Source organism: Macrobrachium nipponense, chromosome 25 (assembly GCF_015104395.2).
Source record: "Macrobrachium nipponense isolate FS-2020 chromosome 25, ASM1510439v2, whole genome shotgun sequence".
Taxonomy (NCBI): Eukaryota; Metazoa; Arthropoda; class Malacostraca; order Decapoda; family Palaemonidae; genus Macrobrachium; species Macrobrachium nipponense.
This window is the reverse complement of record NC_087214.1, coordinates 2,448,726-2,471,658: the sequence shown is the minus strand read 5'-3', so window position 1 is coordinate 2,471,658 and position 22,933 is coordinate 2,448,726. Positions and strand designations below refer to the sequence as shown.

At 39.0% G+C, this 22,933-nt stretch overlaps 2 protein-coding genes across 2 annotated transcripts in view; both read left to right on the top strand.

Annotated features, from left to right (window-relative positions):
* The window catches only part of LOC135199258 (latent-transforming growth factor beta-binding protein 1-like), a 14,777-nt gene extending 11,747 nt beyond the window's left edge, over positions 1-3,030 (top strand). Inside the window, exons 9-10 of the mRNA XM_064227146.1 lie at positions 1,731-1,910; positions 2,691-3,030. Of these exons, the coding sequence (XP_064083216.1) occupies positions 1,731-1,910; positions 2,691-2,845 (335 nt within the window). The 3' untranslated portion in view covers positions 2,846-3,030. The remainder of the gene's footprint in view (positions 1-1,730; positions 1,911-2,690) is intronic.
* Positions 3,031-13,283: 10,253 nt separating this feature from the next.
* Positions 13,284-22,933, top strand: part of LOC135198955 (uncharacterized) — a 69,484-nt gene continuing 59,834 nt past the window's right edge. The window contains exon 1 of the mRNA XM_064226874.1: positions 13,284-13,384. The gene's annotated coding sequence lies outside the window, so the exon portion shown is untranslated. The remainder of the gene's footprint in view (positions 13,385-22,933) is intronic.

The window sequence follows — 22,933 nt, the reverse complement described above, 5'->3', positions numbered from 1 at the left end:
ACACCTCACACACTGCTTGGGCAGTTCAAGCACTACTGTGGTGTCCATACCTCTGACAATTTTAGTATTTCAGATAGGGAAGGTGCTCCATACTCCCAGGTTGATATCTGGTAGTTGTCCTTTCCCCTCTATTAGTACACTCTTGGTTGGATGTAGGTTTGAACCTTTTGTAAGGTGTCTTTCTACCTTTGCAACCTGTGTATGGTAAAAAATGGCATCAGTGTTGTATTGCTGAGAAAGATGGCATAATATACAATTTTCATGAGCATTTAAAAATCTGGTGATTGTTTCTCATCCATGCATTAGTTTGCTGGTCTTCTGTAAGTGATAATAGTTCTGTTCGTGCAGTAGGCATTACTTTGAAAATCTTATCTCCGCTCTCCACATCCTTAATAAAGGCATACGAGTTATTACCTTGGGGGGCTGATCATGCATCTAGTTTCAGGGTGGGCAGAATGTGCTGCTGGTGTTCCTCCTTGTTTATTTTTCTTCTTCGTGACTCTGATGAAACCATTGTTAGTGTTCATGACAGGTGGGGCTTTCTTGTTCCATAGACATGGCAGAGTCCATTCGAGGTCGGGTAATTTCAGGAACACCTGAAAAAGATGAAGAATACAGTGTCGTCCTTATCCTGTTCCCAGCTGCCATCTTGGCCAGAGATGCTGGAACCGAGCCTTGAATGGCTGCTGCACTGGGTGTGGGCTGGATCACAGAGTCCATGACTACATGGACGTCACCGCCTGTCTGTAGGGAGAGAAGGAGTTCCTAGAAGGAGAGGTGATGATGGAAGAAAGATGGATGCTTTTATTTTTTGGGGAAAGGGATTCTCTCACTTTGGTTAAGCAAAGACTCTCGCCATTACCAATAATCACATTCACCAGAAAATTCTCTCTCTAGGAAAAAGAGAGAGGGGGAGATGTTATAGTTATTAGAGGCGAGCAGTAACTGATTGCAAATCTACATACAAGCTTTTTATTGCTGTATTCCGATGTTCAATTTCATACGTGACATCATAGGGGTGCTGAATTTCTACTAATCGACTTCCATACATGACGTCATTGGCTGCTGAATTTCTGTTGGGCAGCAGTTTCATTCTCTTGCTGGCTGTCTGAGCAACGTCTTACTCCTTAAGGCTTAAGGCACGGCCCGATGGTTTTGATTTGTTATGTTGTTTAGTAATCATGTCCACGGGTGAACGTTCCGCCGCCCGTGCTTCACTCCAGGTTCTCAAGAATGTCCTGGGGTTTCCTTGATGAAGGGAGGCTGCAGTCCGTGTTCCTTTGTATTTGTAAAGCAGGCCACCGGTGTTGATATATATATACTCACAGCTTCTTCTATTTGGAGTCTGTGGAACTGAGCTTCTTTATGCACAATCTTCGTAATGTTTGTACTAGTAATAAAACTGGTGTTGTTATTCCTGCAGAAATCTGAACTTGCATGAGAATAAACTTGTCTTGCATTCAAATGTTTTATGTCTAATACTTAAAAAGATATGTATGTATACACACACACATATATCTATCTATCTATCTATCTATATATATATATATATATATATATATATATATATATATAGATATATATATACTGTTTTTACCTGCACTTTCCTACTGGAAATGCTACAATAAAGATAGGTTGATTATGTTGGGTGTCTAATTTCAAGCATTTGTAACCACTGTTCATATACACAGAAAGAAATCTTTGACTGTGATGGAAACCCAAATTTTCAGATCGCTGTGAGCACAATGGAACCTACATTCTCCTACTTAGTAGATGTGTCAGGCTGATAACCGGCAATATGACTTACTATGAGGCGGAGGCACGTTGTCGGGACGACTACAACGGATGGGTTGACCTCACTTCACAGTTTGATGTGTTATTCCGCGTTGAATTGTTACCCAACATAAGTGGTATGTTATCTTAACTGACTGCTGTAATGAATACTTGCATATGTCTTTTCACACATCCCCTTGATCACAATGCAATATTTCTCTGAAGTATGATATTTTCTATGTCCTGTTTAGCTAAGCTGCTGAAGGGGCCTCTGCCTCCTTCCTCATTTGTCACTCCAACACCCCACTCCGTCCTCAGCCATCTGCAACAGCCCCATAACCTCCGTGTGCTTGGCCTGTACAAATGAATCCCACTATCAGGTCTCATTTCTTGAAGAGTAACAATGACCCTAAGCTCGAGGTTGTGGCTAATACCCCTGAGCCTTGGAACTGATGATCCCCAAATACTTTCCTTAGGTGTCATCCAGAGACTCAGTTACCTGTAGCAATCCCATTACCACTCCTAATCCATCTTTGCTGTAGCCTTGGTCTCCAAAACACTTTCTGCGTCTGTTCTTGATATAATAAATCACTATCCACTAGTAGGGGTGTAAGAATACTACCACAGCAATCCTGCTACTCTAGGGACACCTGTTGCTTTACAGAAAGGAATTTTATTCAGAGGCCAAGAGGAGGAGGAGGAGGAGGAGGAGGAGGAGGAGGAGGAGGAGGAGGAGGAGGAGGACCACTGCTGATAGATAACTGTGGGTGACAACTTCAAGGGCGTGCAGTTGTAAACACTTCAGCCAAATCTTCAACATATCAGTGTAACCTACCCCTTAACTTACGTATATGTGATGATAAAGTAAAATATGTTGGTAAATCAATAAAGGAGTTATACCATTCTTTTTCTTTCAGATAAGGCTTGGGTCAAGGATATAGCTATTTACCCTAACAAAAGCGTGAATGAATGTACCGCTCTCGTTAAAGGAGCTAACCCATACAATAGTGGTATTTTCCCTTGTGATACCGTGATGAACTACGCTGTATGCGAAGTTCAGAAAAATTGGTAATGGACGACGTACAAGGAAATTGCAAACAAATTACATCAAATTTCAGATGGATATGACCCCAAAACAAACGATTTGTTATTGGGAATGTTCTCCTTCCTATTGCTTGACGGGCAATGATAAAGACGATTGAATCCTTGTCATGCAAAACCTATTTCTTCATAAAGTAAAAGAAGTGGAACTTTTAAGAGTGGTTTTCTTTTCCTTTTCCACAGTACTAGTGTCACTGAAAATACAAGAGGCCCACTTGAAAACCCAAACAATAAATGCCGGGTCTCAAATGAAGTATCGCCTATGTTATACACATGCATTATACATGTTACAGAATTCTGTATACAGACAAAAAAAGAAAAAAAGAAAACGAAGGCAAAGCGTTACCTGTTATCAATTTCCAGCGGCTGTACAACGTAGTGCGAGTCTCATTTGCAAAGTACATAGAAGAACATGTCAATTAAAACCTTTGCCACTACAGTAATAAATAGCGCCATAAATTCAAAATACATCAACATCAGTAAGTAGTAAGTACAATGTGCAGTAACTTACACTGTGCATTTTCACCAAAGCACAATATGAAATGACTAGCATTCTTCTGTACAAGGGAAAAGGGAATCACACACACACACACACACACACACACACATACACACACACACACACACACACACACACACACATATATATATATATATATATATATATATATATATATATATATATATATATATATATATATATATATATATGTGTGTGTGTGTGTGTGTGTGTGTGTGTGTGTTTGTGTGTATGTATGTATTGTTACAGGGCAGAACGGGGTAAGAGAATATATGAAAATTGGAGGAATGGCTCTACTTTACATCATTTGGATATGGGTGGCTTACCTATGTAAACAAAAAAAGGGGTAAACTTCCTTATTAAATCAAACCAAAGTAACCTCAAGAGGACTGAAGGTACACTTGATATTATGTCGCTTATCACATAATTAACTAAGGAGATCAAAAGAATACATATTTACAGAGGCTATCATTAGAGCCTTGTGACACTGTATCGCTTTACTGTAATTATTTACAATCTCAAATAAGAGTGCCACTGTTTGCAAGCCAATACTAATAATAAAAAGTTCAAGATGGTGCACAAATGATGGAATAGGATTCTTAGATGGTACAGGGGTGGAGCACTGCAAGCTAGGAATGCTCTCACATGGGAATTCCGGGAATCTTGATTCGAAATGGCGCTGGCAGTAAATGCATTGGTTTGGCACTGTTGAACTACAGATGACTTTACGCAATAGGATCTTCTACATGGATATGCAAAGCAGGCGACATTGGAACACACCAGATGACAATGAGGGAAAGCGTTGTGTAAAGTAACTAATATTTACTCGAATAAGAAAATACCACAAAATCTTAACATTGAAGTCATATCAAAATCACTAAATCACTGGATGCAAATTCCTCAATTTAACGCTTGTCTTCAACATGATAATTATTACGAGGCAAAAGATATCATGTCCGCAGTCAATATCACCAGAATCTCTGAAGGATACAGGATAACAGTAACATGGAATGAGAACAGCGGACGAGACTTCCATAGATTAGAGCCAGAATGTCAGTCAGCGGAAGGGCAACTTCGCATACAGGTCCCCACCAGGGATGAAAGAAGAAGAGCAGTTCTGGGTTCTCATCGGCAGTAGCACTCAGGTAGTAAGGCAGTTCCTAACAAGGACCACCTTCAGAGTGACAGCATCAGGAAACTTCGAGGAGCAGAGTCCTGTTCCAGCAGTATAGGCATAAAAGAGTCGTAGAAGTGACTAGATGGGCGTTGGCGCTGGAGTTTCTTGCCAAGTAACAGCGGGGGCATAGTGCCGGGTTGAGAGGTTAGGGCAACGTGTACTGCGTAGTGTCACTTCAAATGCTAGGGCAGAGTAAGGCGACTTAATTAAGGGTCGAAAGGCTAAGGCAGAGTGTGCTTGTAGGGCCCATCGAAGCCAGTATAAATAGCTTGTTTGGCATCAGTGGGTCATGCTTTCATATTTTCTTTCAGAATAGATCAGCCATTGTTCTACTCTTCTGGCGGGCCGCTAATCTGATCAGGTACCTGGAAAGGTCACCAAAAGCCAGCCAGAAAAAGGTAGGAGTATAGAATACAAAGAGGTGCTAATTGGATCTGAGAGCTAGAGTTCCAAAGGCGGAGATCAGGTGTGAGGCAGTGAGCGATGAATAGGGATGCAGTTGCGAGGTCAGGGCAAGAGGAGCCAAACATGTGCGCGTGTGAAAATAACAAGATACGTGGGTGTGATCCCTCTTAAAGACTCATGGAATTGACTGGGGAATTCAAACAAAAAAGGGGACAAGAGGCGAAGTCCTCAAAGTGTCTTCTCACTTCCTGAGTAATGCCAATTTTTGTCTTAAATACAGTTGGCTTAATGGGATCTGGTACAGCAACGGTTATGACACTGAAAATGATTCTGGGACACATTAGATGACAAGGACACGATGGACAATGACAGGTCGTTAAAATGACATTTTCTGCAGGTGGCTAATTTTCATTTGTATTTCCATACCAGGGATATCATTTAGATTGGGGGGGGGGGGGAGGAGGGGGAAAATCCAGAATTTTGAAATCACAGAGTTCGTCTCAGTACTCTACTTGATTTTCTATTGGTTGATGAATATTAGAAAAAACAACTCTCTTAATATTATTCTTATTAAAACTCTACATGTATTTAAGAAGGAAAAGTTAAAAGACACGAGTCAGAAAAATGCTTATAGCAGTATGTATACATAAATATATACATATATGCTTAAAAATCGCTGTACACGCACGTGACTTCATTACACACACACACACACACACACACATATATATATATACATACATATATATATGTATAATATATATATATATATATATATATATATATATATATATATATATATATATATATATATATACTCTTTTGAAAGCCCTTCCTCTGAGTTTGCTGGCGATGTCTACAAGAAGTCGGTGTTACTCTTATAATTACCAGAATTATGCAATTTTCGTAATACAGGATACAGTCAAAAATTAGATAGGGATGTAAGATATACTGTGACAAAGTGTCACTTTTGTCGTATACGTTGATAAAATTATTGAGGGAGCACAGTAGGCTACATCTGTTCATAGGCGCAGTAAGGACGTAGATAGTTGATGTTTTAAATCAAGATACACATAGTAACCTCCATCTTATCCGCACTAACAGATCGAATTCAAAAGAATAATGTTAAGCTTGGTCTATGCTTGCCTCTCCCAAACCTTAGCCTTACCTACTGATGTGAATATTGAAACAGAGCAAGCTCTCATCATGCAGACATAATGTGGATGTCACCTCATGCCTGCCACAAAGGAAATAGTGGCACTACTTGTTACAAGTACAAGAAGTTCCAAGTATTTGGAAGAGGATACATCATGTGCTCACTTATCTCTTGGAGCAGGCTTTACTCTTCATCACTTGTCTATCAATTCCTCTTCAGAGAAAGAATGCTCTACAAATTTCACAACTTAACACAAGTTTGTGCAATGAAAGAAGATTGACCAGTCAGATTTCTGAAGAGAGAACTTAGCAATAGATATCTAAAATGTAATTTACCGTTTAAATAATGTTGATAACAATTTCAAGCATAATTAGCTAATAACAAGGCTCAGGTTACTGAATAAACAAACTACAGCCTAGCTAAAAGTAACTCACCAATATAATATCTCATGTCTGGCATAAAATAAATAAACTGTCCCAATTTCGTGGGGATTTTGTTTCTTAGCATCCACGTGAAATATATTTGTTGTAGGATTTTTAAGGTCAAGATTTTGTACAAATCAGCAGAAAAATCTTAGCCATGTCTCTCGATTAAAAACAGAGAATGTCATCATTTCAATATTGGAATAGGACGACAATTTCTACTACCCTACATCCTAAGGCCAGTCAATGATACATGAAATATCAAAATCACTACAAGATGAGGGTCAGTTAGGAGAGGAAAAGGTCAATTCTTGATCTTAAAAGAAATTGCGCTCATGACAGGAAAACCTGTATGAAATACAACTGTGCAGATGACTTCAATCGACTTTGCTTTCAAGGCCAAACCTCTAAGTACGAATATATTAATCAGTGGGTCAAGCATACCATCCTGAGGAAACCCAGAAAAACTAAAAATGTAGTAACAATCTACTACAACATTTGGCTACATATGACAGAACAATAGACAATATGTTCCCATAACTTCAAGTTTGAAAACTAATGGCACTAAATACTACAGTAACCGTGTAAAACAACAGAAATGGGAAAAAAGTGGATCATATGCACCTAGGTCCTTCCTTGCAAAAAGCCTAACAGACACTTACAACCTTGAGAAAAATCATTTACTGTACATACACGAAATTCTGCATCTCGTGCCAGCACTGGAAATTTTGGCTGCAATTAAAGCAACGTCTCTGCACAAGTTCACAAGGGTTGCTAGCTAACAGGCACTTTCCTTTCACGGTCACAAAATAGTGACCCTGACCTTTAATACAATATGTTGGTGGTCCTCCCCAACAATAAAACCAGACAAAATCTTGGACAATCAGTATCTAGTGTCAGCTTCTGAAATCATTAGAAGTTACTATCTAACAGAAACTTTTCTTTCTCTCAAAGAATCTTGTGTTCACCACCATACGTTTCGTTAATGAAGGACACTTTTCCCTATAAACAATATAAGTTATCAGCGGTTATAGCTCAGGACTGCCTCAGCATGCAAAATAGGCACATTTTCTCTCTCTCTCTCTCTCTCTCTCTCTCTCTTAGTCATATGCCTGACCCAAACTGAAGTGGTCATTCTGACCCAAATTGAGTTGGTCCTTTTGACCCGAATGTTTGATATTTAAAGGTTTTGTGACTCTCTCCTCAATTGCTAACTTTATCTTTCTCATCTCCGGACACGAACTCGTGGTGTAGGTATTCACAGAGGTAAGCCTGAAGCAGATTCTGTCAGATCTTATTGGGATCTTTCCAAAATGGACCTGTGGGGTGGATTGCAATGGTTTGCTTTCAGCTGATTCATTCACCCTCCTTCAAAGAAGGTTATGATTCCAGTGTTTCCAGATGCAGGGCCAACGACCAAGCAATTTCTGACTGGACCTATAGTGACTAAAACAGTAATTTCTCTCTAGATGCAGTTTCCAGGTTTCGTGATCGACCCATATCCAGTATCGACCGTTATATGACCCCCTTATTAAGATCCCATTTATGTTACAGGGCTTTTGAGTATTTCCGTTCGTGAAGGTTAAAAAAGAATAAATTAAAAAAACGCAGTCGTTGCAAAGAGGATCAAGCATTCCCACGGTGTTCCAGATGAATAAAAACGTTTCCCTAATTTCATAAAGTATACACACTCAGTGAAGTTTCCATGACATTTTATCTATGCCGATTTTAAATATCATTATTCAAAATTTATTGTTCCGGACTCAATGACCAATGGTATTGTAACACCCTTCTACAAAAAAACAATAAGTCGAGTTATCAAAATTTATGATTTTACATTTATCTCCTCTCTCTCTCTCTCTCTCTAAATGGAAGTACAATGATGTTTTGGGCTCAACAAAGCAGTTCAGAGCTTCAGCATTTGAAGCCTTCAGAATGCCAAGGACAAAACCCAAGTCTCACCGCTACTTGCCAAGTCGTAACTCAAGTTCACATTTGAAAGACTCCCGGAAATCATCTCTAATTCTTATTGTAAACAGGCCACATCATATAAACATTGAGCCATTAACAAAGTGAAATGAGTATCATTACCTTCCACGATAACGAAGCGGAAATGCGACTCTCAATCATTGTCACAACTTCTGTTGTATCATCCTGGTAAACAAGTAACCGCACAAACCCATTCATTCTCATTCATTCCCTCTCCCCTCAACAGATTTCAACTCCATCACTAAAACTCGATAAAAACCCAGACGCTTCTCCGTCATAATAAGAAACAACAATAATTCTCCTACTACTGTATAGTAACAAGAGTAACGTAACGGAGGTCGTCGTCTGCACCACAGACTAAAAACCAACCATAAAGCAACTTGGAGATTAATGGCTTTCAGAAGGTTCAGCAGCAGCAGAGAGAGACAAGGGAGGAAACAATCATCATATCATATAACAACAGCTCAGAAGACGGCTTGGCCCATTCTGGAATGTTTGTCACTACCAAAAGTCAGAGAACCATTTCCGAGGAGGGGGCCAATTGAGAACTCTCCTGCCACTGAGGAACCGAAAACAAAAACAAACCTGAAAAGCGAGAGAAAATACCTGACAATGAAAGTTCCAGGGCCCAATCTACCAAGTCATCCGGGAGAACCATATCGTCGATTTCTGATAGTCACTGAGGAAATGGAAGTGGAAAAAAAAGGGTCGCAATCAATTCATAGGATTAGTATCCGCTGGTTTTGCAGGCGGTGAACTGGAATTCCACTTTTTGAGAGAGAAATCCCTACCAAATTTCTCTCTTGCGTACTGAAACTCAGTCATGACAGAGAGAGAGAGAGAGAGAGAGAGAGAGAGAGAGAGAGAGAGAGAGAGAATGATAAAGCCTAAGAAATGTACTGCAGTCTATCGACATGGCAAGCTAGGCTTGATCTTACGCATCTAATCATTCCTATTTGTAAGGCCTGTAGTCATCCACATTACTAGGAAACATTGTTTGCAAGCTTTGTTAGCAAACAATGTTTCCTAGTAATGTGGATGACAGGTCAAGGGTGAACATTCATATTTCATTTCACTTGAAACAAATTGAGATTTTATATAACCTCGTGAATATATATATTTTGCATATACAAGAATTCTGTCTCGGGTTGTCAAAGGTTTTGCTGAATAGAGGTTTCTCTTATCGGCGGTGCAGGAATCTACGAGAGAGAGAGAGAGAGAGAGAGAGAGAGAGAGAGAGAGAGAGAGAGAGAGATAAGAAATTCCTTGTAAAATGATTTGCAAATGAACAAGAATTAAGCCCCAAAGTCCATCTTACTCCTCGTAGTACCTACTTTGTGGGGGCGGAGGAGGCTGGGTTGGGTGGGGGGGGGGGGGGGCGTTATTTGAAAGTCAACTCGAGAGTCGAGACCTTCGACGGTCGACCATCGAGGTTTCGTGGGAAGCGAATCGCAGAGGGGGAGGAGGTTCTTGAAGGCGGTTCCAGTAATGTCATTATGTCCTGCAAGACTGGAAACATTCAATTCGTTTCATATTAGATTCCTTTTTACTCATCTAAATTACTTCTGGCTTGATTATTATCATATTAAATTCAAATTGAAAATGGATTTTCCAACAAGGTGTAACAAGTATTTATGTGGCTACAATTAAATATAATGACTACCAACTTAGGCTCCATTAAAGTATATTTCACTTTAGAATTTAAACAATGACATATGATTCTGTTTCTTTTACCAATTTAGCTTATAAACTCTATATTAACACAAAATTGCAAACGTTCCACCAGGGGGAGAGCTAATGAAATATACTACTTCTGAAAAGTAAGCGATTTTGCGGGCACCTACTTCTGGAAAGATATGAGAATCAAATAAGTAAATATATATACAGAATATGCAGACATCTACTATCATAATATCTGAAATAACTGATACATTCAATAAAAACCAAATGGCAGCAATACTCAATAGATGGGAATAACGGAAACCTTTTAATTAAAAGTTTAAAAGGACTATACCCAGCAATTTTCCCCTCTCACCATCTGGGAAGGAGAAGCTCTTAAACAATGTTGACGAATGAGAATAAAATGCCATTCAATACAATTACTTTAGTCATTATTATTAACAACATAGTCAAATAAACACAACTGAAAAGTCATAAGCGACTTCATCAAATAAGAACATCGTAACTTATGATCTGGACTATGTTAGGTTTTTAAGAAGAAGAAGAAGAAGAAGAAGAAGAAGAATGTAAACAAACAAACAAACAAACAAACAGGTCTAGACTTGAGTCGAAGCCAATTCGTTTGAGCTCCTTCGTTGTCCGAAGGGATGAAAACGAAGACGTAGTTTGTCACCTGCGACCTAAAACAAAATTCAATGTTTTTTGACGAATCTACTTTTGCCCTTGAACTCTTATTTATTCATAAATAAAAGCAAAAATCGTGCACGGAACTCACGAAATGGCACTTGTAATGTGTACTGATACTGGCAGATTATTAGTTATATATGTGTGCGGACAAAATCAACTGGAGTAGAGAGAGAGAGAGAGAGAGAGAGAGAGAGAGAGAGAGAGCTTTCTGTATATTGCGGAAGGATTCGCTCTGCTTTTGACAACCCAAATTCCTTCGGGTGCTTTTTCTTTGATGCCTAGAATAAGGATACAGCCCTGGAGATCCATCCACCACTACACCCCCCAACCCCGCAGCAGCAGCAGAAGCAGGAGGAGGGCGTCACTTAACACCATCTGCCGCTTCAATAAGATTTTATATATCTGGGGAGACTTTTTCAAATCTCTCTCTCTCTCTCTCTCTCTCTCTCTCTCTCTCTCTCTCTCTCTTGAAGTGTCATAGTTATCATCAAAGAGCAAAACTGAATAATGAGAAGAAAACCGAATTCTGTTACACGAACTGGAAGTCATAGAACCGAATTCTGTGACACTGTTTAATTAAGTAGGATTCGATACTAAATACGAACAACAATAACATTGTGGTGCTTACACGTTCAATGTCTGGCTTCATAATGCGATGTTGATAGAAGATTTATTTTGCCTAATTACGAAGGTGTTGGAAACCAATGACCACCTTCTCCCAACGAGATATGGCTTTTACTTCTAACGGAAATGACAAGTATCACAACACATGACTCGATACGTTGCAATAGGTTACGTCAATGAAAAATGTCTGTATATACAGTTGACCTATTAATATCAAATGCAGAAGACATATACTAGTGGTACATTGCAATTAATGACTGCATATTATAGGTTTCGAAATACGCACAAATTATGAACCAGTTGATACGTCAATAGATCACATGGTGAATTCGTCTACAACAATTCGTATACAAAAATTAATCTATATGTATAATTCGTCTACATACACAACTATATACAAAAACATAAAAGATGCTTGTTTACTGCAGTAAACAAACAATTATAAACTTTTTTTGTCTTAATGACCAAACTACAACCACAAGCTAATTTTTTTTCCTACTGAAAAATAACCACTTGACTGTTTACGTACGATCTCTCTCTCTCTCTCTCTCTCTCTCTCTCTCTCTCTCTCTCTCTCTCTCTCTCTCTCTCTTGTATCATAGGATTTATGTAATATAAATTTCGAGGTCCTTAAGTCCTATGGCAGGAAACGGAAAAGACCAGAAAGGAGTGTAGCCCTATTACCACGGTTTGTGTTATGGCAAATCTGACAGAGAGAGAGAGAGAGAGAGAGAGAGAGAGAGAGAGAGGAGGAGAGAGAGAGAGAGAAATCTGAATCAATAATAATAATAATAATAATAATAATAATATAATAATAATAATAATAATAATAATAATAAAAACAGTCTCCTAAACTAACTCATGGATTGAAGTCATGATGATTTTCTTCGTTTGTTCCAAACAGCCAAACGATCAAACGCATCCGGTACTCAACTGATAAGAAGAAGAAGAAGAAGAAGAAGAAGAAGAAGAAGAAGAGGCACATTCCTCCACGAAGTTGTGATGACGATACTTGTAGGATGATAAAGGATGTGAATATTTCAACACCTTTGAGTTCGAAGGGTAGATTATCTGTCAAAAGAGAAATGTTTCATTCGTTCGTCGCGTTGCAAATATGTTTTAGGTCTTCAAGTCAAAAGAAAATGCTTATATATATATATATATATATATATATATATATATATATATATCATATATATATATATATATATATACAGTGGAGGTAGTTTTGGCAGATCGTATCAGCAGTGTCACAGGCAGAAAGGACAGTGCTCATTTGGGGGCTCCATTTGTAGGAAATCTGCTCATTATCGAGGCCCGTTTCCGCTACTGCTTTTGCCAAAGAGCAATGTGGCACAACTTCCCCAAGTCTCCTTGTGGATATACCATGCTGTCGCTTCAAAAGTCTGACTTCGACTGGTAGTTTTTAGTGGTAGTTTCACCCTGTGGACTCATTCCACTTAGTAGTTCTGATCATGAACGTCTCTGCTGGAAGAACTCAGACAATCAGAGAGTGTCTCATGTTCTCCCATAGGGCTTGAGACTTCCTCTCCCTCCGATATCTGGCAGGAGCTTCCTGTGTAGTCGTGGTAGTGTAAATCCTTACGAAGGCACTAAAATAAGTGACTTTAGAGCAAAACATTCTTATTTCAGGGCGTTGATTGTGTAGCAAACGAACCAACTGATAAGGAGTCAGACTCTGACCATAGAAAGGACGCTGATCAGTGAAGGAACTTGAGAATGATGTTTCAGTGCTGAAGCTTTTTCTGTTTCTGTGTGTTTGAGCTTTTAAAAGAACCTGTCCAGAAGAAGAGCTCTTAGAGGAACCTGTCCAGAATTTCTACATCCCTGTAAGTACCGTGATGAAGTTGTTTGAAAGACTACCAGATTTTATGATGCAGCATTCCCGTATTCAGAATTTGTTTGTCCTGAATGTAAATATACAACTCAAATTCATGTGATACTGTCTAATCCAGAAAGACTGTTGTAGGGTTTAGGTCAATTTCCAAGTGAGGAGGAGCAGCTCTCGATTAAGTGTCCATCACAAGATTAAATTAAATAATGATGTTGACTGTGGACTTTGTGGCATTTAACCTTTAGCAATTAACTCTCTCTCTCTCTCTCTCTCTCTCTCGCCTTCTCTCCTCTCTCCTCTCTCTCTCTTCTCTCTCTCTCTCTCTCTTACTTTCTTTAAACATTCAGCTGCAAACCCTTATGGACATGGTCAACAGACTACACAAGCCAACAAACCAATGAGTCTCCAAAGGGAAATCAGTCTTCAAAGAGAAACAAGTTAGAAGAAAATGTGATAAATGATTAATATGAGGAAATATAAAATGAGACCGATAATATGATCTTCAGGAGACGTCAGCAGAGAGGAGGAATGACTAAGCTCTTTGCTTCAATACTTGGAGATCAGGAGGTTCCATAACTGCACTGAGCAAGCTAATCCTCATTGGGGCTGTGGCCAGAACAAAACTTCTTTCCATTTGGTTTTATGGCCAGGGTTTTCTAAATCTGGAGGTTCTAGTTTGTTGTTTCTGTAAACTACTGACTATCAAGGAGCCGGGATGTTATTTTCACCGTAAAAAAGTCGATGAACAAATATTAAATCATGAATACAAATTAGAACCTCAGTCATTCGGTGAATGACACAAATATGATTCAGATTTCTAGATTTTAAGTCTCTTGTTGTGCCCTAACCCGTCAAGCACAAGAAGACATGAAGGTCTTATTATTGTAGCTGCAAGTCGCAAGTCAATCTCAGTGATTTCCTGCCTCCTAGGAAGATCGATGAGCGAATATTAAAATATAAATAAAAAATAGAACCCCAGTCCTTCGGTGATAGACAATATGCAATGCAAGTTTCAGAATGCTCAGTCTCTTGCTATGTCTAATTCGAAATGCGAATGAAGCCAGTCTTATGATTGCACAAGAGTAATAGGAAATCACAGGTTAGACCTATGATTTCCCTGTGATCAGAGCCTTTGAGGCAAGACGTGGAGAGAGAGAGAGAGAGAGAGAGAGAGAGAGAGAGAGAGAGAGAGAGAGAGAGAGCTTCGTGGCCAATAAAACTCTCGGTAGCATGAGATGATGAGAGGTGACTGAGGGCAGACGATACTAAATATCATGAATGTCACTCGTGATTGTTTGCAGGGCGAAACCCCCTTTGAAAACTATCTTAATATTATTATTATTTTTTTTTTTTTTTTTTTTTTTTTTTTTTTTTTTTTGCTCTATCACAGTCCTCCAATTCGACTGGGTGGTATTTATAGTGTGGGGTTCCGGTTGCATCCTGCCTCCTTAGGAGTCCATCACTCTTCTTACTATGTGTGCCGTTTCTAGGATCACACTCTTCTGCATGAGTCCTGGAGCTACTTCAGCCTCTAATTTTTCTAGATTCCTTTTCAGGATCTTGGGATCGTGCTAGTGCTCCTATGATTATGGGTACGATTTCCACTGGCATTTCCCATATCCCTTCTTATTTCTATTTTCAGATCTTGATACTTATCCAATTTTTCCCTCTCTTTCTCTTCACTCTGGTGTCCCATGGTATTGCGACATCAATGAGTGATACTTTCTTCTTGACCTTGTCAATCAACGTCACGTCTGGTCTGTTTGCACGTATCACCCTATCCGTTCTGATACCATAGTCCCAGAGGATCTTTGCCTGATCGTTTTCTATCACTCCTTCAGGTTGGTGCTCGTACCACTTATTACTGCAAGGTAGCTGATGTTTCTTGCACAGGCTCCAGTGGAGGGCTTTTGCTACTGAATCATGCCTCTTTTTGTACTGGTTCTGTGCAAGTGCCGGGCATTCACTTGCTATGTGGTTTATGGTTTCACTTTTCGTATTGCAACTTCCTGCATATGGGAGAGATGTTATTTCCGTCTATCGTACTTTGAACATATCTGGTTCTTAGGGCCTGATCTTGTGCCGCTGTTATCATTCCCTTCAGTTCCTTCTTTAGCTCTCCCCTCTGTAGCCATTGCCAATTGTCATCGCTGGCTAGTTCTTTAGTCTGTCTCATGTATTGTCCGTGCATTGGTTTGTTGTGCCAGTCGCTGTTCTTTCTGTCTTTCTCCTGTTTCTGTATATTTCTGGGTCTTCGTCTGCTTTTATTAGTCCTTCTTCCTATGCACTCTTTAGCCACTCGTCTTCACTGGTTTTCAGATATTGCCCAACCCCAGTGCTCTGTTTTCGATGTTGACGCAGTCCTCTATATTTATAGTCCTCTCCCCTCCTTCCTTTCGTGTTATGTATAGTCTGTCCGTATTTGCTCTTGGGTGTAGTGCTTTGTGTATTGTCATATGTTTCCTGGTTTTCTGATCTATGCTGCGGAGTTCTGCCTTCGTCCATTCCACTATTCCTGCGATTATTATTATTATTATTATTATTATTATTATTATTATTATTATTATTATTATTATTATTATTATTATTATTCGAAATATGAAAAACCCTATTCATATGCCAACAATCCCACCACAGGTACCACAGACTTGAAATTGAAGCTTCCACAGAGATTATGGAATCCATTGCAAGAAATAAGAGGACTTTTATTATGGATACAGAAAGAAGAGATCTCACTTGTCAAAGAGAGATAAAAATATATGTTAAACAAATAAATGAATAAAAGTCAGTAACTGAACATAAAGGGTGATACGATCAATTCTCCGGCCTATTTTAACCTGAATACTCGACGTTTTCCTCCTAAGGGGGGGGGGGGGGTTGTTGGGAGGGGGCATTTGTGCCGTCAGTGCACCAAAGAATTTTCAGTTGCCAGTCTACGAACACCCAATATGGCCATATAATTCATGCTGATATTATTATTATTATTATTATTATTATTATTATTATTATTATTATTATTATTATTATATTATTATTATTATTATGGTCTATCTCAGTCCTCCAATTCGACTGGGTGGTATTTATAGTGTAGGGTTTCAGGTTGCATCCTGCCTCCTTAGGAGTCCATCACTTTTCTTACTATGTGCACCGTTTCTAGGATCATACTCTTCTGCATGTTCCCAGGAGCGACTTCAGCGTCTAGTTTTTCTAGATTCCTTTTCAGGGATCTTGGGATCGTGCCTAGTGCTCCTATGATTATGGGTACAATTTCCACTGGCATATCCCATATTCTTCTTATTTCTATTTTCAGGTCTTGATACTTATCCATTTTTTCCATCTCTTTCTCTTCAACTCTGGTGTCCCATGGTATTGCGACATCAATGAGTGATACTTTCTTCTTGATGTTTCAATCAACGTCACGTCTGGTCTATTTGCATGTATCACCCTATCTGTTCTGATACCATAGTCCCAGAGGATCGTTTTCTATCAGTCATTCAGGTTTGTGCTCGTACCACTTATTACTGCAAGGTAACTGGTGTTTCTTGCACAGGCTCCAGTGGAGGGCTTTTGCCAGTGAATCATGCCTCTTTTTGTACTGGTTCTGTGCAAGTGCCGGACACTCACATGCTATGTGGTTTATGGTTTCATTTTTCGTACTGCACTTCCTACATATGGGAGAGATGTTATTTCCATCTATCGTTCATTGAACATATCTGCTTCTTAAGACCTGATCTTGTGCCGAAATTATCATTCCTTCAGTTTCTTTCTTGAGCTCTCCCCTGTGTAGCCATTGCCATGTGTCATCGCTGGCTAGTTCTTTAGTCTGTTTCATGTATTGTCCGTGCATCGGTTTGTTGTGTCAGTCCTCTGTTCTGTTTGTCATTCTCCTGTCTCTGTATATTTCTGGATCTTCGTCTACTTTTATCAGTCCTTCCCATGCACTCTTGAGCCACTCGTCTTCACTGGTTTTCAGATCTTGCCCCAGTGCTCTATTCTCGATGTTGATGCAGTCCTCTATACTTAGCAGTCCTCTCCCTCCTTCCTTCCGTGTTATGTATAGTCTGTCCGTATTTGCTCTTGGGTGTACTGCTTTGTATATTTTCATATGTTTCCTAGTTTTCTGTTCTATGCTGTGGAGTTCTGCCTTCGTCCATTCCACTATTCCTGGGCTGTATCTGATTACTAGCACTGCCCATGTGTTTATGGCTTTTATCATATTTCCGGCGTTGAGTTTTGACTTGAGTTTCGCCTTGAGTCTCTGCATTTATTCTTTCCTGATCGTGTATTTCATCTCTTGGTGCTTTATATCACCTCCTTCCATTATTCCCAGGTATTTCTAACCCGCCTCATCTATGTGTTTGATGTTGCTCGCATCTGGTAGCTTTATCCCTTCAGTCCTTAAAGTCTGGATTAGGGTATCTATTTCCTTGATGCTCTTACCATACAACTTGATGTCGTCCATGAACATTAGATGGTTAATTCTGATGCCTCATTTTTTGAGTTGGTACCCAGCATCCATCTTCTGCAGTACTTTTTTCATGGGAATCATGGCTACTACGAGGAGTAGTGGGGACAGTGAGTCGCCCTGGAAGATCCCTCTCCTGATATTAACCTCTGCTAGTCTTATGCCAGAGCTTGTAAGTATTGTATTCCAGTTGAGCATTAAATTCTTCAGGAAGCTGATGGTGTTTTCTTCTGCCCCATATATTTTCAGGCATTCTATTAGCCATGTGTGTGGTATCATGTCAAAGGCTTTCTTATAGTCAATCCATGCCATGCTTAGGTGGGTTTTCCTTCTCCTACTGTTCTTCATGATCATTTTGTCTATCAGGAGCTGGTCTTTTGTTCCGCTACACTTCCTTCTGCAGCCTTTACGTTGGTGGGGGATGGTGTTTGTATCCTCTAGGTAGTTGTATAGCCTTTCGCTGATGATACCTGTTAGTAACTTCCACATTATTGGTAGGCAGGTGATAGGCCTGTAGTTACTGGCTATATCTCCCTTACTCTTGTCTTTTTATACTAAGGATGTTCTTCCTCCGTTTTCATCCATTTGGGCCAGCCTGGTGATTTGTGACACAATGCTAGAGTTGTTCTGCTATTCGTGGGTGTAGGACCTTGAAGTTTTTGAGCCAGTATCCAGGGACTTCATAGGGACCTGGGGCTTTCCAGTTGGGCCTTTTCTTTAGTGGGGGACAGACTGTGTCTGTCATGATCTAAGTGAATCTTTGTTTTATACTCCCTGTTTCTTCTACCTTGACTTCCTGGAGCCATGTTGCATGTTTGTTGTGTGATACAGGATTGCTCCAGATGTTTTCCCAGAGTCTTTTACATGGTTCAGCTCCAGGAAATTTTTGGTGGTTGTCTTCCTCTCTTAGTTGGCTGTAGAGTAATTTCTGGTTGGCTCCAAATACTTTGTTCTGTTGGTATCCCTTATTCCTGTTCATGTACCGTTGGATCTTATGTCCTTTGGCCTTAAGCCTCTGTTTTACAACTTCTATTGTGTTGTTTAGTCCCCTCTCTTGCACTTTGTATTTCTCGTTGAGTTCCTCCCTTGTTTTCTTGCTTCTTAGGGCCTTTTTGTTTTTTCTGCCATCTCTTTCAGTTTACTCAAGTCAGATCTCATCACCATGATTTGCTTTTCCAGGCGCCTTTTCCAAGGAGGTTGCTGTTTGGTTTCTGTTGGGTTGGTTGTGCCTGTGTGTTGGTGTTCGAATCCCATCGTTTCTGCTACTAATCTTGCTCCTGCATATGTCAAAGTTATTTGTTTCTGTGATAACTGGTGTGATTATGCCCATTATTTCATTGACCTCATTTGTTTTTTCTTCCATTAAGTTCTTGGTGTTTGTAGCTTTCATGGAGGGGATCTTTGTTCTCTCTGTATCTGGCTCAAGCCATCCCATTGCCTCAATCTTTTCTACCCATTCCGTCCTCTCTGTTACTTCATCGGTGTTTCTTCGTGTGTCGTTGTTTGATACCTCATCATCCCTGTCATCTTCTGTGGCATTGTCTCTCAGTTCGTCATCTTGTAATTCGTTGTCGTGTGTCATTTCCCTTTCCAGTTCCTCTCTTTCTGTTGGGGAGAGCCAGTTCTTTTTCTTTATGTTCCTTACTTGGTCTGCCAGCCTCTGCTCTGTTAATCCTCTCATTCCAGATGTTGACAAACCTTCTTTTATATCCTCTCTCTGTCGGGTTGCTTCTGATGTAGCATCTCCATGTTTCCTTATTTTCTTCTCTTGTCCATTTCTTCCTCTGGTTTGCTTCTGTAGCTCCAATCTCAAGGTGTTGGTCACTGTCGTTGTGGTGGTCAGTTGCTGGATGACGACCTAGAAGTACCTGACCGTCTTCCCCTTCATTTGGGTTGAATACCTGGCTGCCAGACGAAGCTTCATTTACGTCGTTGTCATTTATTCCTTCATTTCTTTCCATCATTGCTGAGTTTTGCTATTTAACCCATAGCTGGACCCTACCCCATCAGGGATAGGTACTCATTTACAGCTGAGTAGACTGAGGAAATATTATTATTATTATTATTATTATTATTATTATTATTATTATTATTATTATTATTATTATTATTATTATTATTATTATTTTATTAAAAGTAATGGCTACTTCAGCAGTGTTTACACTTGTAGAGATTCTTCTCTATTTTCCGAATAGCAGCTTTTTCCGTGCTACTTAGACAGGCTAGTAGAGCGCCTATGGAGGTCATGATCAAATACAGAGTCAAAATTAGTGTATATATTTGAAATTTACAGATAAACTATGATACCATAGTTATCAAAGTCATTAACGATATATATATATATATATATATATATATATATATATATATATATATATATATATATATGACTCTCTCTCTCTCTCTCTCTCTCTTCTCTCTCTCTTTCTTGAAGCAAGCGAGTTTTCGTCTGGAGCTACCAGACATTATTATTATTATTATTATTATATTATTATTATTATTAGTTTATTGGCAGTAAGCCTTCATTTAAGCTACAATGCCATTCAGCTTAAAGTAATCTTTTTCCAATCTTCGAATGTTGTCTTTTTCTTCTTTTGGAATGCTGAGATAAGATGTCCTAATTCCTCTACTGTTTTCTTTTTCTGCCATTTCTGGTTTTTCATAAATAAATTATTATTATCATTATTAATAAATTATTATTATTATTTTTATTATTATATTATTATTATTATTATTATTATTATTATTATTATTATTAGTATTATTATTATTATTTCTTTATTTAAAAATAAAAAGATGACATAGAAAATAAACTCATGATAATAATGATAATATCATTTTATTCCAAGCAAATTTGATCATATAATCAAAATAACATAACAGATAATTCAGCACTAAATAACTATGAGCGAGAGAGAGAGAGAGAGAGAGAGAGAGAGAGAGAGAGTAAGAGAGAGAGAGAGAGAGAGAGAGAGAGAGAGAGGAATGATGCTCACAGACTCTCATAGCCTTTGATATATTATGGCGATTCAAAGAGAAAATCGTTCAATATAAATCAAATTAAGACCGAAATATACAGAAGTTTCTCTTTTAAATGAGATGAAAAATGATATTGTACTATTTTTAATGGTTTCATTTCATTCTCCTATTTTTATTGGACGCTTCTTTCTTTCTCCTCTCTTCTCAAAATTCCTCTGCCTCTCTCTCTCTCTCTCTCTCTCTCTCTCTCTCATCTGCTGGGCCTTTTAAAAGAAAAGGGGGTTTTTGTGTTTGAAAGTAATAAAATGTCTATCAGTCAAATTCCACTCTGGGAAAAACAGTCAACACTCCCATATTCATTTGAATAAAAAATCATTTCTAAGACTCTTCTTTGCCCTGACAAACTGACTGCTTTGGTCACTCGGACTGAGCACACGATTACTATCAAGACAGGGCATTTAATATATACCCTAATATAGTTTTTTTAATGTATGTTTTCGAAGCCTTGTGAACACATTTAGAGGACTTTCTGTGCACTTATACTAACATGAAACCATATGTTGCTGAGAGAGAGAGAGAGAGAGAAAGAGAGAGAGGGAGAGAGAGAGAGAGAGAGAGAGAGAGAGAGAGAGAGTGGGGGGGGTGGGGGGGGGAGATGGCAATATCTCCCAGAGACCTAAGGGGGGTGGGAATTTGGCCTCTATAGCCCAAGGCCAGGAGGGCGAGGAGGAGGAGGAGAATGCCTAGTCCTCCTTCTCCCCCTCCATCGCCCAGTCATGGCGAGAAGTACCTGATAGATTTCATCTCTCGACCTCCGGAGTCCCAATTCCAGTGCGAAATTTAATAACAAAACTATTGCCCTTATTACATTTCTTACCAATGGAGATTAAAACAATGTGTATTTACCTCACACAGCGTTGACATGTAGGACTGGATAAAGAAATGAGGGAGTTTTAAAAGTTTAGCTCCAAAGCTGAGTTTGGAAAAAAAAAAGGAAAACTTTGCTGATATCACTTTTTTCTGTGAAAACAAACACAAACTTTGAAGATTCCTCCTGATAACTCAAACTGGTATAGGTTCTTGACTACCCTGACCTGGTTTGTGATGGAGAGAGAGAGAGAGAGACAGAGAGAGAGAGAATTGATCTTTCCAGGAAAAGAGCAGTTAATGTTAAATATTTTTTGGATTCATGCAGATATCACCGATGTAAGTCCATCAGCCAATTATTCTAAATAATTACTATGGCCTCTTACCTTTAAAGTCTTCGGTTAGACGCAACTGATACTGAAAATCATTCTTATCAGTACAGAGAATTATAGGTCAAGAGAATTTCCTTCATATGTCTCCTATAATAATGTTGGATAAGTTAAATGAGCTATGTTGTATTATCTATCAATAACTAATAGATGCTTTTTGTATAATTAGGACAATAATCGTTGCATTAATCTTTGTGACAGAATGAAGACTCCTTGACGGGTCTAGAGATGAAGAGCGCTTCAGGGGAAGTGATAGGCTTTATGAATAAGGGCGGAATTCCTTCTTGGGCTTGCGGGAATAATCGTTATCAAGGAGTGGTTCTAAATACAAAATTCACATTACCTTTGACACACATTCTTATGTATACAAATATGAGTTGAATTTTATTTGTTACAAGAGAACACGACCGGTGGTGGCAGCAGATAACATAATCGAGATTGTTGACATCCTGTCACTCTGGGTAAGCGTACCCATCTGCCAATCAGAACGCAGAGAAAGAGACCGCCACGTTCTCATTGGCTGAGCAATATCCGGTAGTTACATCCCCTGACGCCTAGAACAGTCACTCCTGGCAGGCTTGGTGACCTGGGAGTAGATAAGCTTCTTGTTTTAAAATGCCAAACTTTAAACTTTATGAAGTAACGTTACTGCAATGCTTACTGATGTACACATAATCAATATATCTATCTACTACATATGTATGGAATCTTCTTGCCCCATTATACCTTTATATTATAAGGAATTCTGATAACGACAATAAATAACTAATCAGAATGACAAATATACATATAATTATTGCTTTCCCCTTTCTTCTCGTGTTTACAAGGGATTTTATATGTTTTA